General features: G+C 39.2%; 1 protein-coding gene across 1 annotated transcript; it reads right to left on the reverse strand.

Moving 5' to 3' along the window:
* Positions 1-5367: 5367 nt before the first annotated feature.
* LOC120258756 (phosphatidylinositol-3-phosphatase SAC1-like) lies at positions 5368-15838 on the reverse strand. Its single transcript, XM_039266192.1, has 10 exons — positions 15699-15838; positions 14953-15454; positions 14581-14702; positions 14273-14389; positions 13890-14099; positions 12364-12576; positions 11787-11895; positions 6160-6403; positions 5688-5703; positions 5368-5616 (listed from the first exon to the last, which is right to left on the reverse strand). Exons 1-10 carry the CDS (start codon positions 15836-15838, stop codon positions 5610-5612), a joined length of 1680 nt encoding a protein of 559 aa, XP_039122126.1. The 3' UTR covers positions 5368-5609.
* Between the last annotated feature and the right edge of the window lie 1735 nt (positions 15839-17573).

Here is a 17573-nt window from a genome sequence, read left to right on the forward strand (position 1 = left end):
GATTTACGGCGACAAAGATCAACCGCGACACTTCCTCACATGGTTCTTGTCGTGGTGGGATTGCGTCCCTCGCTTGGTCATGCGATCGTCGGCCACACGCCCACGGAACGGATTCGACGATCTTCTCAACCGCGGGCCACGACAACAAAGATCATCGGGAGACACACCCCTTAACTTGTTCTCGACCTTCGTGGATCGTGTGTCCATCTTTGACGCCGCATCTCGGCACCGGTTCCACCGGCTCGACGATTTCATCGAGAAGAGAGTCAACGACCTTCTCAACCGCGGTAACGGCCACATCATCTACGATGTCCCTCCACCGCTACGGCTATGTCATCAACGTGCCGACTGCGATCAGAGCGACGATCACCGCCGATGGTGTTGCTATTGTTTCATCGTCACCGCCGTGGAGACAGAGGCGTGATTGTTCTCCTCTTTTTCGCAAGTCTCTTCGAATGTGGCCGCCTTTGAAACGACCTTCCCGATGATGTCGTCGCTCGCCATTCCCGACGCCCTGCTCGTCCCGAGTGCTTCAGTTCTTTTCGAGGGATGGCGCAACGGCCAGTGAACGTCCCTTCCAGCGCCTCCACACGAGCGACAAGTCGAGGAAACTCCGGTCATCAATATCTCGCACGCCTGCGATAAGAGTTCATGGCGACATCTTCGCCCAATGTCACCGTGGGGCTGCCACTGGCCGGAGGGGCTCGCCATGGTCGGGGACCGCTCGCTGTCGTGGGTAGGGGGTTGTTGCAATCACGGGTAGGGGAGGGCTTCTCCGCGCCGAGGAATGCGTCGCTGCGTGGGTCTGGAAGTAGGGTGGCAAAAATTGGTCCGGACAAAACCGGTCCCGGACAACTACTAATATAAATAGAAAAACTTGTGTCCCGGACCTGCCCTGAGTTTAAATCCGGACAAACTTGACATGTCCAAACCCGGTTTATTTTAAAACCGGGTTGTCCGGATATTCAAATTTGTCCGAATTCTATAAGTTATTTTTAAGTTCGCTCAAATATTAAATTATACAAAAATAATTTAATTCACATTAAATGCAAAAACATTAATAATCCAAAAACTCAACTCAAATTATAGAAAAATCTAAGTCTTAATAGAAAACAATAGATGTTTAAAGTTTTTTGAAGAACGGCTTAAAAACAAATGGACCCTAAGGTTAGGCTTTTAAAGTTTTTATGGGTTAAAAAGGTCCCGGTTGTCCGAATTTCTATGTCCGGACCCGGCCCGGATTTAAACCGGACAACCAAGCCATGTCCGGACCCGCCCGCGATTTGCAAAACCTTATGTCCAAAACCCTTTTTATTCCGGCCGACAAAACCGGCCAAGTGGGTCCGGACAGATTATTGCCACCCCTAGTCGGAAGTAGGAGAACGGCGTCCCAGCCACAAGCACGATAGAGGGTCAGCCTCTCATCCCGCCTTCGAGCAAGTGAGTTCCCGGAGCAATGGCATCCATCCGCTCGGTTAGCGCCAACAAATATTTCTTCTTCAAAGATTCACGGAACCAAACTTTCAGAAACTAACATATGTAAACCAAACAATTTCAGTGAGATCATTCATTTTAAAACTATAAAAAAACTATATATTTAAACACTATAGAATATAATTAAACGGAGAACAAAAATATTTAAACCAAGATGAATAAGAGTTAAACGGTAGAATACTAAAGTTAAACGCTAAATAAAATGTTTTAAACATTAAAGGCTTATGTTAAACATCATGTCCATGATTTATTACCTCTTTTCCATCGAGCGACTGATAAGCTCGTTTTCTCACCGCCGCTTGCTTCCGTAAGTACTTTCACCGTAGCACAAAGCATCCTTGGGATCTTGCCGAAACGGACTTTCTTCCCCTGCTCCGGCCACCAGTAAAACCGGACGTTAAGCGCGACCGAGCAAACCCTTAATGTACCCTCGTGTTGGTCTTCTTCCCGCGATCTATCTTGCACTCGGGCGGCCGCTTGTGGAATATCCTCCATAAGCCACTTGTGCGTCGCCTCGCGCCCACGCGTATCGCCTCCCATGGTCGGGTAGATCATCGACGTAATCAACGATCCGCTCGAACCGAGCATGATGTATTTGGGAAGAGGATCTGTCCCCATGAGGTACACCATCAGGAGTTTGACAAAATTATCTTCTTCTCCCCTCCGTCGAACAAGTCGCACTGCAGTGCTCTTGATGGAGTCTCGCGCTCTCGTAGGTCTTTGATAGATACCGCCCTTCGAACGCCGACCGGTTTTCTTCTTCGAAGACCATCGCGCCGCCATCGCAACGCGTACTCAAGAACGAGGGCCACATCTTGAGGTCCGGAACTCACAGAGCTTTTCCCCGATCCCCGAATTTATCGTGCGACCATCGTATCTTTGCAAAAAGAGAATCAAGAAGGGCCCTCTCGGGTATATGGCTTCCAACTGCAACGCCGCAAACGGTGTCCCTTCGAATAATCTCCCAAAGGTCGAGGGGTCATGTTAACTTTCAATTCAAACTAAGGTCTCCACAACCGCTGTCAAGTAGCAACGCCCATTAACTAGGGTCGACCGCCATAATCACAAGCTCACGACAATAACAACACATTCAACACGCAAGATTGACAAAAAGTTTAAGCGGAAATATAAGGTTTTTAAACGGTAGAACTCTCGCTTATTAAACAGAGATATAAAATGTTAAACAGAGACCCATTTTGTTAAACAGAGACGAGAATACTTGAACAGAGACAACAAATGTTAAACTGTAACATCTCATTTCTTAAACGCCAACCCTCATTCAGAAATCGCAAACCATATCAAACGAAACGGGAAATGTACATTATAAATATTACATAAATCATAACAATCGAAAAACTATTTCGATAGTGTATACATACGAAAATGCAAAACAAAAACAAAACCCCTAGCCGAGAAATCTCCCTGCAGACTAACAAAACCCCAAAATGAGAAATCCCCCTCAGACTTCAATATCTTCCAACAAAACAGAGCACAAAACAAAACCGAAAAATCTTTCTTTTAGAATGTAACGCTTAACATAAAACCATACTCAATACCTTAGATCGCAAAATCGATGAAATGCCAACTAGTCATGGCTGGGGACTTCTCCTTCGAGATACCGTGGAAAGGGAAAAGTCGATGAAATGCCAATTACAGAGGCTTCACGGTAGAGACAACTTCGAGACAAACTGAAATGGAAAAGTCAAGACGTGAGTTGAGAAAAAGCAATTAAACTGCTCCAATAAATTGCCTCTAGGGTTACCCCTACGGAAAACCCCCACTTCCTCTCAAATCGCCGAGATGGCTGCAGCCACGACTCCCCATGCAAGGGCATTTTCGTCCAAAAAATTTGAAACTCACTCCGCTCACATCCGCTATGCGGGTTTGGGGGTTTGAAAAACATAAACTTTTAAAAAGGAGGAGGTTTTTGGGTGATTGCAAAAACTAACGGGGTGTTTTTGGCAATTTTACAAACTTAAAGGGTTTTTTTGGCAATTTCCACTAATTGAAATAATGAGATATTGATTAGATTTTTTTTACTTGATTTATTGATTAGATATGAATTAAGTTTAATGATCAGTTTTATCTAATAAATTTGTTTTACTTTCTTTGTTTTGTTTTGTTAACTTATTAAAGAAAGTGTGTTTGCGACATAACCTCCTAATTAATTATATTTTAAAGTCTTTTTTCGATCAACTTTTATGTAATTTCCTCTTTCTTTTATTTTCCTTTCTTTAATTTTTCAAAATTCAACTTTGATTTTTTATTTCTAAATTTTGATAAATCAAGTCAATTTAACACATGCCCTTTGAGAAAATAAGCTCATTAAATGATGAAACAATGAACATGACAGAGAGAAATCTTTTTCTTAATTTTTTAAAAAAATCACAATAAATTAAATGCATACTTATATGAAGGGTCCATTCATTGTAGACAACATCACCCACCTTCTTTCAGTGTCAATAACAAATAAAATTATCAATATGAAAATGCTACGGCAACAACATGATTTGATTGTTCAACACAAACACATGGAAGAAAAAAAATCAAAAAATGCACCCACAAAAATAAAATAAAATAAAACTATTTCAATTGAAAATGATGCTTTTCAGAGGCCGTTCTATTTATATGTTTATATATAATGGAATAGTACATGAAAACACCACCACAATACAATAGTATAAATTTGCACTATTAATAGACTCTTCAAATTTTAAGGGTGATATTTTCAAGTGAAGCAGTCATGCTAATTGGACTACCTACCATATTGATTGATATATATATTTTAGCCTATCATACACCACACATGATTTACATGGATTAGAAATGAATAATTTTTTTTTATTTATTGTAATGTTATTTATTTGGAAATAATTTCAACTCAAGCCGGTATCTATTAAAAACATTATTCTTTATACTAGCAAATATATCATGCTTTGTCTATATTTCAAAGAATAAAAATAACTATTTATTAATCTTTGTGATTATTTGAGGTCATTGATTGCTTCCCCTATACTTGCTTTTTTATGTTCTAACACATCTGTTTGCTTGCTCAATAACTTGGAGGTTCAATAATTTTGCACCATCTTCAATTAATAGGGAAAGTACCAAATCTTCTCCTTTAAAATTAATGTGATTATCTTATTATATACTCTTTTGAATACATTGAGAACAAAATATGATTTTAAAAGTGAGCGAGAGAACTAGGACTTGCATGCCAAAGTGTGACACCTATAAGGACATAATTGAATGTTCAGTGAGAGTTTCATAATATAAGAGTGAACATGTGTCATAGTGTTCATTTTGGGCTTTACTTACAATCTTTAAGAGTTTTTTTGGATTGGCTTTTACCACCTTTCTTCCCCCGAAAGTCTGGATTTCTATATTTGTTTACATCCAAAAGTGAAATTAAAGGAGCTTTTTCTCAAAAGATAGTAATTTTGAAGATTCTAGAACCTTTTTGCAGATGGAATTTTGATATTTTCAATGACCAAAATGCCCTTCAAGCAATGAGAAAATACCTTCCTAAATTCCTAACCCTGAATCCCGAAATAATCAATCATTGTTATTATTAAGTAAATATCCATTTTAGTAACTTTCTTAATGGAAAAAACCTTAGCTGGATGAACATCCAAGTATTGTACTTATCCAAAAATCCTATTATAGAAAAAATCCTATCAAACTTGATTTAAAAATAAAAATAAAAAATTCCGCATAAATCAATCAAGCCAAATAAACCCTAAACTCTTTTAGCCAACACTATTACTAATGAAATGTGAACAACCCAAGTGTCAAAGACGTGCACAAACATGGGCTTAATTCCTCAACACACCTATACACTCATAATATGTGAACTAAGATTCAAACCCATTTTCTCACCGGAACACAATCATACTACACAAAGGATCCAATGTCAATAGATCAAGAGGTCATTGGCTATAAAATAGGCTTAAATATTTCAATTACAACTTCGGTTTTGACATATAGAGTAGGCTACCTCACTGTCTATAAAATCCACACACTAAAATGTCTACCTATCCTCTCTCATGCCAAGCCATGCTTTAGGCCATAAATTGCTTCTCATCCAATAAGTCTTGTTTTCTTGCCCTTCAACTTCAAATCCTATTGGTTGTTGCACAATTACTTCACACCAAATTGGTAAACATTCAAATGATCATGGAGCTAAGAGTTACCTTGCATAAGATGCACCTGTAAGCAGCAGCAGCAAGGTGAACTCACATTATTTCTGCATCAAAAAATCTGGTTAAAACTCTCTCCATGGAGGAAAAGTGAGCTTATATGAAACGGCTTTCCCAATGACTTCCTTAGGATAAGAACAAGATATGCCATGGTTTAGTGGATCAGATGGCAATAAAATAAAGACAGCAAATGATAAAGGGAGGGGTTGCACAACAATTGAAGTTTCAAGGAGTTACCAGAACTAAGGATAATCGGTTATCTGCAAATACCGAAGATAATTTCATATACATGTATGCTTTTTGATGTGACAAGCAAAGAATAGAATAAGGCCGAGCACAGATGAGAAGATTATACAAACTGACTCAACCAGGAGGCAACAACACAACATAAACAGAATACTAGAAAATAACAAGAGAAAAATATGTACAAAGTTGCAGATTGAGACAAACGCAACTCTTCACTTACTAATTACAGACACCTTCTCTTTGCCAAGGGTCCACCTTGATGACAAAATTGAATTGTTCACAAAGGCTGTGGCCGAGCAACTGATTCCAAGATCAGCACCAACATCATCAAAATCTCTAAGGGCCGCTTCCATCTCGGCCTCTACAAGTGCATCATCACCCATATTGCCCAACCCCATAGACAAAGCATCCGCATAGTGTTTCTCTTTTGCAGGGTCATGGTCAAAGGGTTCCATAGCAGGGCCCTGTACACACACTTTTCATGAATCAATGAAAAATAGGGAAAATTCAGTTTGAACCCAAGATCATTTGTGGTTAGGATAAATGTGTGTGGGCATGCGAACTAGACTCCACAAAGGAAGCCCAAAACTTGAGAACTACAGGTGAGCGTAATTTCGCAAGTGAAACAGACGAATACTCGGGTACCCACATATCCACGGGTTTTAATAATTTAATGATCTTTTTCGTACATAACCATGTCATAATGAATAATATGTAAAAACTATAACTGTACTAGCTAATAATTACACGTTTATAGAAGCATATCAACATTTAGATAATTAAGTGAAAAAAAAACATATTTAATGGTGGTTATGTAAAGGTTACATGTTTTTTATGTACATAATAGCTAAATCAAATTTTTAAAATTATTTTTTTACAATTATACCATAAAAAAATGCAAGTAAAATCTACTGAGCCTACCCGTAAGTAAGATGACCCACAGGTGGGCTTGACACACGCCACCCACTTGCCAGGTCTAGTGTGAGCTACTAGTAATTTTAGACATTAGATGAAATATGGTGCAGCGAAAGCACCGATAAACAAACTTTTGAGGGAAAAGGTTGCAAAGAACCCCACAAAACACAAGCTTTATCAAAAGAGAGGCCCCAAAAGGTCTAAATTTACAAAGGTGATGGAATCCCCTTTTATAATGGTACTTAGGTTCCGCAGATGAGTCAAACTTCGATATATTTCTAAGTAATGACTAAAATTAAACCTTGACCTATATATCATAAGTAATGACTAAAATCAGTCTTCAATATATATCTTAAGTAATGAGTCTTATGACTACAATACCAAGCCTATAATTAAGAAAATAAAAAAAAATTAAATTAAACAAGTTCCCGAAACAACCACTGATGTATATCCTGCATCAGTCCCCTCCACTCGAAATACAACTTATCCACATATAAATTTAAGACATTAAATGTTTGAGATATAGACAACTCCAGAAAAAGATCAACTAGATAAGACACTATACCTTCCTTTTGTTTCAGTTTGCTGTAATTTCCCATTGGAAATCACATCTTTCTAAGATGAACCATTACCAAATCACCCACATTAAACAAAAGTGGCTTAGAAATTTTGTGTCTCTGTCGGAAATGATAATCTTTGAGACCCCCTGCAATCTACACATTTCTGTGAAAAATAAACTGGTTATATGTGAAGCATCATGGGTCTTTTTGTAAGATTATGAAGTGAGATATTTTGGCAAACTTGTCCACAACAATAACAAAATCTATACCAAGCTGTATAGGGCTGGTTCAAGGACAAAGTCTTATATCCTTTCAAAGGTTTTTCTGGAATTGACAAATGAGTATACAAACCAGCATCCTGAGCCTGTCCTCTGGCAATCTTGCAAATATAGCACTTTCAAATAAATCTACTAATATCCCTATCAGTTGTGGCCAGAAAAATGCTTGCCCAACCAAGTCAATGGTTTAATCTCTGGCCACATATCCCCCTACCAGATCGCTATGCATTTCTCTGAAAAGTTTCTCTCAAAGAGAACCATGCGGAATACATAATTTGACTGTTATTTTGTTAATGGTGTGACAGTCCACACATATACACCACCAATTATATTTTTTGGGAACTAAACAGGCCAGAATAGCTGATAAGTTCGGACTCATTCTACAACGTGGCAAGTTGGATAATCTGGAACCAAGTAAAAAGTCAATCTGATGTTGAATCTTTATCATAAGTGATTAAGTGTCAAGAAGGCCCTAATATCAGCATATACTTTTAAGGACAAAGTGTGCAAAGCTTCCAAATTCTCAACTTCCAGTCATTCACCTCCTTGTTCAGCAATAGCATTAAGCAAACTCCACATTTGTTAGAGTTATCAACAGTCTCCCCCTCAATTTTAGAAGCACTGGGTATGATCTTATTAATAACCTTAAGATCTATAACAACCTTAGTTTTTGCCCAAGATAAAGGCATATGTGTTGTCTTTTCCCTTTTCTGGCATCTAAGGTTTCCTCAACAGTATATGGCAAGCATCCATATCAAAAACATCACAAGCAATTGTACCTTTATAGTTCTACCAATGGAGATATCCACATGATATATATCAGTCATCTTTAATACAACACCCTTCTGAATCCAATTGACATTGTACAAGAAAGGATGTTTATTGATCTTGAACTTCAGGATTGACAAGGCCTTTCGGAAATAACATTGCCATGACCACCACTATTGATAAGTGCGTGTATGAACATCTAATAGTATATTTATCGTTTACATTTGGCATGTGTATTCCAAAGAATTTTGGCAAATTGGTGCTTAATTTGTCATTTCAATAAACCTAGGGAATGAACATACCGTGTGGTGCACAAAGGAGCAATATGCAGCAATCGGAACAAGAGAAGAACTACTCGGCAACGATACATGGAGATTAAGCCAAGGAATACGGTCCACTTACAGCCAAGCTTACGACTGTAAGTCTCAGAAAGAAAAGCTTGCGGAAAGGCTTACCTCCATTAGTCAAAAGTACAAGAGTTCAAAAAAAAAACTTACAGCCAAGACTTACGCTCGTATGTTGGAATGTAAGGACCAAGCAGGGAACTCCATAGGTTGAGTTTACACCCGTAATGATGGTCACAAATGCTAGACAAAAGACCATACGGCTAAAGGCTTACGCCTGTAAGCAAGACCATAAAACCCAGACAGAAGATCTCATAAGCATAGACTACATCTATAAACGGCCCGTAAGGGTTGCGACTTTCCATCTCCAGTTACTTACGGCCTTGATTACGCCCATAAGATGCCCCGTAAGTCAAAGGGTACAAATACATTTAATGAAGGTTTTGAAAAAATCTTTTTGACGGCTAGGAAAGTGGAAGAGAAAAAAGAGGCCCAAGGGAGCTTTCTTCACCAATCCAAGCGGGACTCGAGCAATGCCAAGGTTCAAGAGCTTGAAGGAAGCCGTCGAGAAGCATTTTCGGAGGCGTTTGTGGAAGTTATGCGGTGATCAATCATCAATCCGGGAAAAAGAATGATTGAGGGAGTGTTTAATAATTTTGGCAATGCATTTTTTCTCTTCTAGATTGTATTTTTGTTCTCCATTGATGGAGAACTAACTTTCTTAGTGCTTGGGCATAGATGAAACCTAGCACTTTAACTCGTCAAGACTTGGTTATGAACTCATAATCTACTATCAACATACATTGCATTATCTTGATTTAGATTCAATTGTGAGTTCATTGCCTTGAATTCTATCATTGCGAGGGCTGGAAATTTCATGTTTGATATACGCGAGTGATGATCGTGACATCCACTGTGTATAGGCCAAGAACAATTGAAAAGATACGTGAGTTCACTTAGAAATAAGGCACTTTGGGATCAATTGATCCCCATGATTCCTCCGAGTAAGCTTAGTATATACGGGTTCTTGTTTGTTAATGCGGTCGTAGGAAATGAAAATTAGGAAGAAATTTCAATCATCCTTTGTATAAGATTACGGTCAATTGCATCAAGAGAAGGATTGGCTAACTCTCGAGCCCGCGTTAATCTTTAGATAAAGTTCACTTAGCATATTACTGTCATAGAGATGTATATATCAACGCCATATGAAACTAGTTACTATTCACCTTGAGGGAGAGAGTAGTATGTGTTAGGAACTCTCTCGGTCAAATCGATTTTGCATTTATTCTTTGCAACCTTATCCAGGGCCTTATTATAGCCCTAGCCCTAAGAAAAGTCTATACCATAACACCTTTGTTCCATGCTTGGTTTATCCTTTGTGAGTTAGTGTCATCAGTCACATTTCTTTACTTTCGCATTTCTATGATTCGGTTTAACATCCTTTGTGAGTTAGTGCCTTATATGATTATGTTTTCTCAGTGGCATTGGTCCCTATCAACTATCAATAATCATACTACGTATCTTCTCAATAATTTTGAATTCATATCTAAAAATGGTATGCCGATGTGTATAAGTCTCTTGCCTTGGAAATAAAAAAAAACATTGTACCAAAAAATTGACACGTTCTAATGACTCCTTTACATGTACTTCATCACATGCCATATACTCATCCTCATAGCCTTTGACCATTATCATTATCAGAACCATGGTTCACCAAGTTAACTTCTCTCTTATTATTGTCTTTCTTCCCTTCATAAGGCCTATGGTCAATTTTCTCATCCCAATCTTCTATCAAAGCTTAGCACCTATGACGTCGTTCAATGTGACCCCTTAGTGGCTCTTCCTTATGGTAGTCTACCGATCAAGGTCTTCTCGCCATAGCCCTTGGTTTCTTCCACCAGCTCTAGGCACCTATGGTTGGGCGGTGATAATTCTGCTCCAATTATTAATGTAGAAGTCGGCGAAATCCCTTTATGACTACAAGTAGATCTCAAAATCTATGATTGATTTCATTTTAGTGTTCTTGAATATCATGATATGAAACTAAAAGACCCTACAAAACATAATATGATAGTTATATGCAAGCCTAAGGGCATCATTTAACAATAACACATACAACCCTCTGCCTTGTAGTCAGTAACAACTCGCACAACAGCTAAATTTGTCATTTTTCAATTTTTCCCTACATCCAATAGAGAAGTGCTGCTTATTGGAAGGAATGACATGTTCAAACCTGCATTGTTTTGCTTTATTTTCTACATGTATATCTAACAGTGGTGCACAGTGGCAACCATTCAATAGGGCCTTTTAGAACTGTAGCTAGAATAGATGTTAAAACTTCAGTTTTGGAGATTTAAAGGAATGCATAACTGTCAACCACAAAAGCTTGTGGCTGCTAACTAAGGAACATGATGAAACTAAATATTCTATCAGGGTAAATATCTTGAGCGGATACCGTATGATGGTCATTTTTCATTTTGACCACCAACTTTAATTTATGTTTATAAGGAGGGTACAAGAAAATTCCGGGAAGAATTTGATGGCATGCATGCCGGATTTGCTATGTTAACACCAGTTCGCCCCTCCGTATGCATACTCAGATATGGCACGTCATTAAAGAAGGCCACATGGCCACTTTTATTGACACGGTACATATCACGTCAACCTGGTGAGCTTGTCAATAAGAATGACCACGTAGCTCTTTGATGTTGTGGCATATCCACATTTGCAAATGACGCACAAACTAGCATTGAAATGACAAATTTAGCATAAATGTCATCAAATTTTTCCCGGAATCCCCTCGTACCATCTCAATGAACACAAATTAAAATTGAGTGACCAAAACGATATAAATTGAAATTCAATGCTCAAAATGAAAATTAATTACAATACCCACCCAAAAAATTTACCCTATTCTATCACAAAAAAAAAAAAAGTATTATTTTCACTGACCATCAGATAAAAAGCTCTCATGTTTATTACCTGGCAAAGCTCGGCATAATGCTTGAAAGCTTCACTGCTTTCATCCTGATCATAAATTAGTGTTCCACCATACCATCTATCAGCTTCAGCTGATGACATTGTAAGATACCTAGAAACAAAAACATCATTTTTTTATTGATACGATTTAATCTATTATCACATGCTTGGCATAGCTGTTTTTGTGTCTATTACGATAAAGAGAGATTAAATTACAAAATAACAGCAAACAAGAGCAACAATTATGTTAATTGAAAAGAAAATTTATGCCCAACTATCTTCACTCTTTGCCTAGCATCTTTCCCTTAACACTGCACATGCAGCCCGCATTGAGGATGAAATCACAAGTTCGAGAACATAGATAAAGGCCACATTCATTTGTTCAAAACAAAAATTGATCTAATGTGAATCGCCCCGATGCCAGACTTCACCAATAAAGACAAGTGCCAAAGCTGGGATGCACACACCAAACAAAGCAACTGTATAGCTATTTTTCAATTAAAGCGTATGAAAAATAATTTCTATGAACATCCTTTAAAATAATAATAATTAATTAATAAATAAATAAATATTCAGATACCTCTGGTAATCCTCCTGATATTCATCACCAACAGAAGAAATCCAATTCATGTCAACAAGTCTTCCAGCAGTCAACTCATCTTGATGAAACTCTGTAACATTTTCATTTGCTGTAACCTTTTTGGGGAGGAGCAGTCTCTTCATATTTTTCTTTTGACCAAATAACCAATTTGGGCTTTTTAAGTTGTACTTCACTGCAATAAATAGCATAAGTCTAAAGGCTCTCCAAAGAGATTTATTTCTCAAATCAATTATAACACAGACAAACTCATGGCCCCATGAAATGAAAGTGAGAGATTAAGAAATGAATTCAATGATGAGAAAAACAGCAATGTTCTCAATTCTAAAAAAAAAATCATTAGTTTATATAGTTAAGGAGAAAAACTAAACTGTCATGTCATCAAGCTATTCTACATAGCAATTAGAATTTCAATTAAATTAATGAATGCATAGAGAAACAATGGCAGCACATGTATGGGAAGAAAAGTAGAGATCGTCTTCCGCACACAAAGAAAAAGGGAAAAAAATAATTGCCAACATAAACACCTTGCATAAAATCATCAATACCAGACTCCATGTTTCAAGATGTTTCTAACAGTTGATCAACTTTGCTCACAATTTCGATGTCTATTATATTGTGTGCTAGCATCCAAATGTTCTACACTAAAGCATAGATATGGCAAGCAGTCCTTCAAATACGTCTTTTTCTATAGTTTTCCCATATCATACAGGTTATCATTCCTCTACCTTATTTGGCTACTTCCTTCTATACTGTCCTTTGAACCTTTGTACTCTCCCAAGTTATTAAGTCTAGATTTTACCAAATTGATCATTCACCCAAAGACCAATGCTCTTTGCTTTTATGGAATGAAAAATTTGGTTATAAAGCATTTTGCTGCATCACAAAATCTCATCTCCACTGGGATATACACTCAAAATAGGAAGATGCATCTAATTTACAATAAATTTCCAGTCCTTCAAGTCATTTACCATTGTCCAGAAATTGTGGTATGTGAACTTCCTATCAGCACAACAATGTCTTATTTGCATATCAGATTCTTGGGAATGGGACACTTAGTTCACTCATGAAGAATGACATTAACAAACATCAAATACCTATTATATGCTATTTTGTGGACCAAGAAAACAACTTTACCACAATTTTCATATGTAACAGCCTCTCTTACCCAGTGAAGTTCAAGTGAAGCTCACCAAAACGCAATACCGATTGACAATATCAAATTCCCGCTATAAAACACTAACATATATGTAACATATGGTTGCCTGTCTCAAATAAGCAAGATATATTTTGTGTTGTAACTTCAACCTTAAACTTCACGGTAATCAAATATTGCATATGAGTCATCAATTATGGAGGAAGTATCTAAATACATGCCAGATGGGACATATTTCCAATAAATATTGCACCAAGGAGAGATTAAATGTTAATAGTTGCCTCAATGATATCAACCATGGATGAAAAAGAAGTTAAAAGCATGTAAAGCAATAGTGAGATGAAGAATTTACGCTGCATCTGGTGCCATTCCAGTATTTCCAGCACCACTAACTTTTACATCAGATTCACAGCAAAGTCTCACATTTTTTATCGAACTGCATGTTCTGTCAATTAGTGCATCAAATGATGTCAGCTTCATACGTTGAAAATCTTGTTTGTAACCTGGGGTAGGTGAAAGAGTACATCTGGTTCCCACCACATTCAGAGGGTCAACTATGAAACTGTCAAAAAACATAGAAACCCAGATCTATCAAAAGCAGAAAATTTTAGAAAATCAACATCAAGCATATATCTGTAAATGTATTATCACTTGGTGTTATAGATTTGGTGTACTATGAACACAGGCAAAAAACTATGGACCATTTTTTAAACTAATTATTTGATATACATCTACCTTCGGTCAGTATCAGGGACAGGCTCATCCCCTATCCCTAAAACATGAAGATAATAGTCAGAATCCAGTTCCCAAAGTGCTGGTTTTCCATCTTGAGGTTGGAAGTAACCCAAGAATCTGTTACCATACACAAAAATAAAGAATGAAATATGAGGTGAAGGGTACATAGCTGCCACACAATATTTCAACCAATTCAATCAAATAAAATCAATGTGCCCTTAGAAGAACATCAATGAGCTTGTTAACAAAGATCACGACAAAAATGGAAATGCATTTGCAGTAAAAGAAGGCTTATCAGAGAAAAGTACAAATTAATGGCGTCTTGCTTTTCACCATCAGTGTAGGTATTGCTGTAGTATCTTTTGATGGATTTTAAAAATTCACGAGACTGAGTAGTAGCTTTCCATCTGCCTTGTCTCTCAGGGAAAACCTATAAAAGCATGTTACTTGTCAAGTAAAGCTAAAACCTAACCAAGGGGAAGTTTCCAACTTTGTATATTCTATTTATAAGACACAATTCCAAGCAACGATAACACAAAGCTGCATATATAATTGTAAATGAAATCAGGCCAATCAGCTGTGGCCTTTTAACCAGCATTCAATGTTCCTGGTATAAGAAACTGAACATAGAGAAAACATGGTAAGAAAATCAATCAAATGGATCACGTAAAAGACCTTACAGTGTTGTGGGCTGCAGATCCCCCATATTGCTGCGCAAGTGCATCACCCATGCTCAGGTACATTTCCATGAGAGCTGTAGCAATGCTACTCTCCTGGTTCAATTTCGGGATGTCTGTCAAACTCATAGCATGAAGTTGGCGACCTAATGCAGCTAAGCCATAAGCATACTGGGCAACATTTGTACGATCCAGACAATCAATGCAATTAGTACGCAAAACACCACTTTGGAATCGAGGCCCATTATTAGGCAAAGGTTTCCAATTCAAGTCCTTTTCTCTATCTTGACCGCCCAAAGGGTCCAGACTTTCATTATTACTAACCAATCTTGTAAGATCTCCTGAACTAGCTCTAACTTCTCCAAGAGAAGCATCCCTGCGTACAAAAAATAAAATGTGTATCTTAAGCCGCAGATTATATATATATATATATATATATATATGTACAAAAAGTTTAATGGCAGAAAATTCAAAGATCTTGCGTACTACAGTAAATACAAAAAGCCTTGGCAATTAATTGGAATTTTTATTACATAAACAGCCAGTTTCAGGGATTGTTGTCCTTAGTGTTGATATGAAGATAGGAGAAGTGAAAGAATTAATCTTTATTCATGAATGAAATCAAGTGAGAACATAAGTCTTCATATAGAAGCCAAAGATATGAATAAACCCCACTGCCTACATACATACATACATGTATATATACATATATATATAATACCCCCCCTCAAACTCAAGGCGGATCATACGTCTTGAGTTTGGATAACATGAACTGATGCTGATCACGTGTCTGTGTCTTAGTGAAAAAATCAGCGACCTGGACCTCAGTAGGAAGATAATGAAGTGACACAGTGTGAGCACGGACATGAGCCGAAAGTGAAGTGGGCATCGACACCAATATGTTTGGTCGACCATGCTTGACCGATCGGGCAAAGAATCAAGAGCGCTCAGTACTATCGCAGTGGAACGGGAATGGGCGAATGGATCGGGACACCAAAATCTCGCAGAATCGAACGAATCCAAAGTACCTCTGCACGGTGAAGCTAAAGCACGAACCTCGTACCTCGGCACTAGACTTAACAGCGATCTGCGTGTTTCTTAGTCTTCAAACAACAAGTGAGACCCAAGAAGATACAAAAACCGATGTGGAGAGACGCGACTCATCAGGGAGGCGTGAAAGTAGTATCGAGAATAGGCGCATGGCCGAGAGTGTGATGGTGGAGTAGAATGAACCGGGAGGCAGAGTGCCACGAGATAGCCTTGACACGGGAGAAGATGCCCATAATGGACGCGAAGTGGGGGTGCGAGGCTGACTGAAAGTATGCGACATGAGAAATGTCGAGGACGTGCTTGGCGCGAGAGCCATGACGCTACCAACAAGATCTTGCGATAGCGAGAAGGTCATCGATAATAGGAACCTATCGGCGTAAAACGGGCTTTGGGAGGAGCAAATTCGACTCCTTTCGGTGCTTGAGCGGCGATGCTGAGTGTCTCATCAGAGAGCGGAGGCGATCGAGAAGATCGAGGGTGTACTTAGTTTGGCGTGAAAGGCCGATAGCCATCGAGGATGAGAGGTGATCTCGATACCAGAGAAAATAACAAAGGCGACCAAGGATCGGTCGTCAAGAAGAGTCTCTACCGCAGGTTTACGCTGCCCAAAAGTAGTAGCGAGGCGGAGATCATCGCCCGCATGAGAATCGTATCGTCCACATATAGAGAAGAGAATGAATTAAGAGCCACGGGGTGAAGAATGAATGAAGGCAGTAGGATCGTAGCGTACTTCGGGAATAAATCAGGCCTCGACTACGTCTTGAACCTCTCTCCGACAGGAGCACGTGGAGCTGTTTGAGACCATAGAAACCAGCGGCGAAAAAACCAGCTGGGCACGAGGCGGGAGGAGGTCGTAGGCACCACTCGGCCCGAGGTCCCAGTGAGCGTTGCTTCACGTCTGGTGATGAAGAACTGCACCTCTGACAGTGACCCGGCCCGGCTAATGTGCGCGGTGATTATTAAGTACTGGCCCACATGGGCAAAAGTCTCATAAATGACCTCTGGCGGCCGCACGGGCAACAAGGCCAGCGCCTTGCTGGCGCTCGGGAGACCCACCGAGCAGGTGCTTCCACTCGGTGAATCCATCGACAAGTAATAGGAGTGGCATGAGCGGAAGGAGACATATCCCGTGTGGCCAGGTCCAGGCAAGCATCAAGCTCTCGGCCATGGCGATTCGCCACTGTTGAGATCGAACCGGCTTCCACGCTGGAGTGCCAGCCCAGCACCGATGACATCGAGATTGCTTGGTGCTGGTAAGTATAGAATATGCGGATATGAGAGGAGCGATCTACGTGAAGTAAGGATAGAGGATCTGCTCCGGTGGATCGATAGCGGGGAGGCCGTCGAAGATAGACTTGCTGATTGGAGCTTGTTTGTGGGATCCCGAGCGGTGGTAAGATAAGCGAATCGGTGATGGGTGGGCGGGGAGGCTCAAGAAGAAGAGGGTGGGCACGGGGAGACTCAACCCGGATAGTGGAGAAGAGGTCAGGGGTGACTAAAAGCTACGGAGGTCTGGAATGAAGGAGAGGAGACGGGAGAACCGTCCCTCGGGAGGTGGTAGGGAAAAAGAAAAG

This window comes from Dioscorea cayenensis, chromosome 4 (assembly GCF_009730915.1).
Source record: "Dioscorea cayenensis subsp. rotundata cultivar TDr96_F1 chromosome 4, TDr96_F1_v2_PseudoChromosome.rev07_lg8_w22 25.fasta, whole genome shotgun sequence".
Lineage (NCBI taxonomy): Eukaryota > Viridiplantae > Streptophyta > Magnoliopsida > Dioscoreales > Dioscoreaceae > Dioscorea > Dioscorea cayenensis.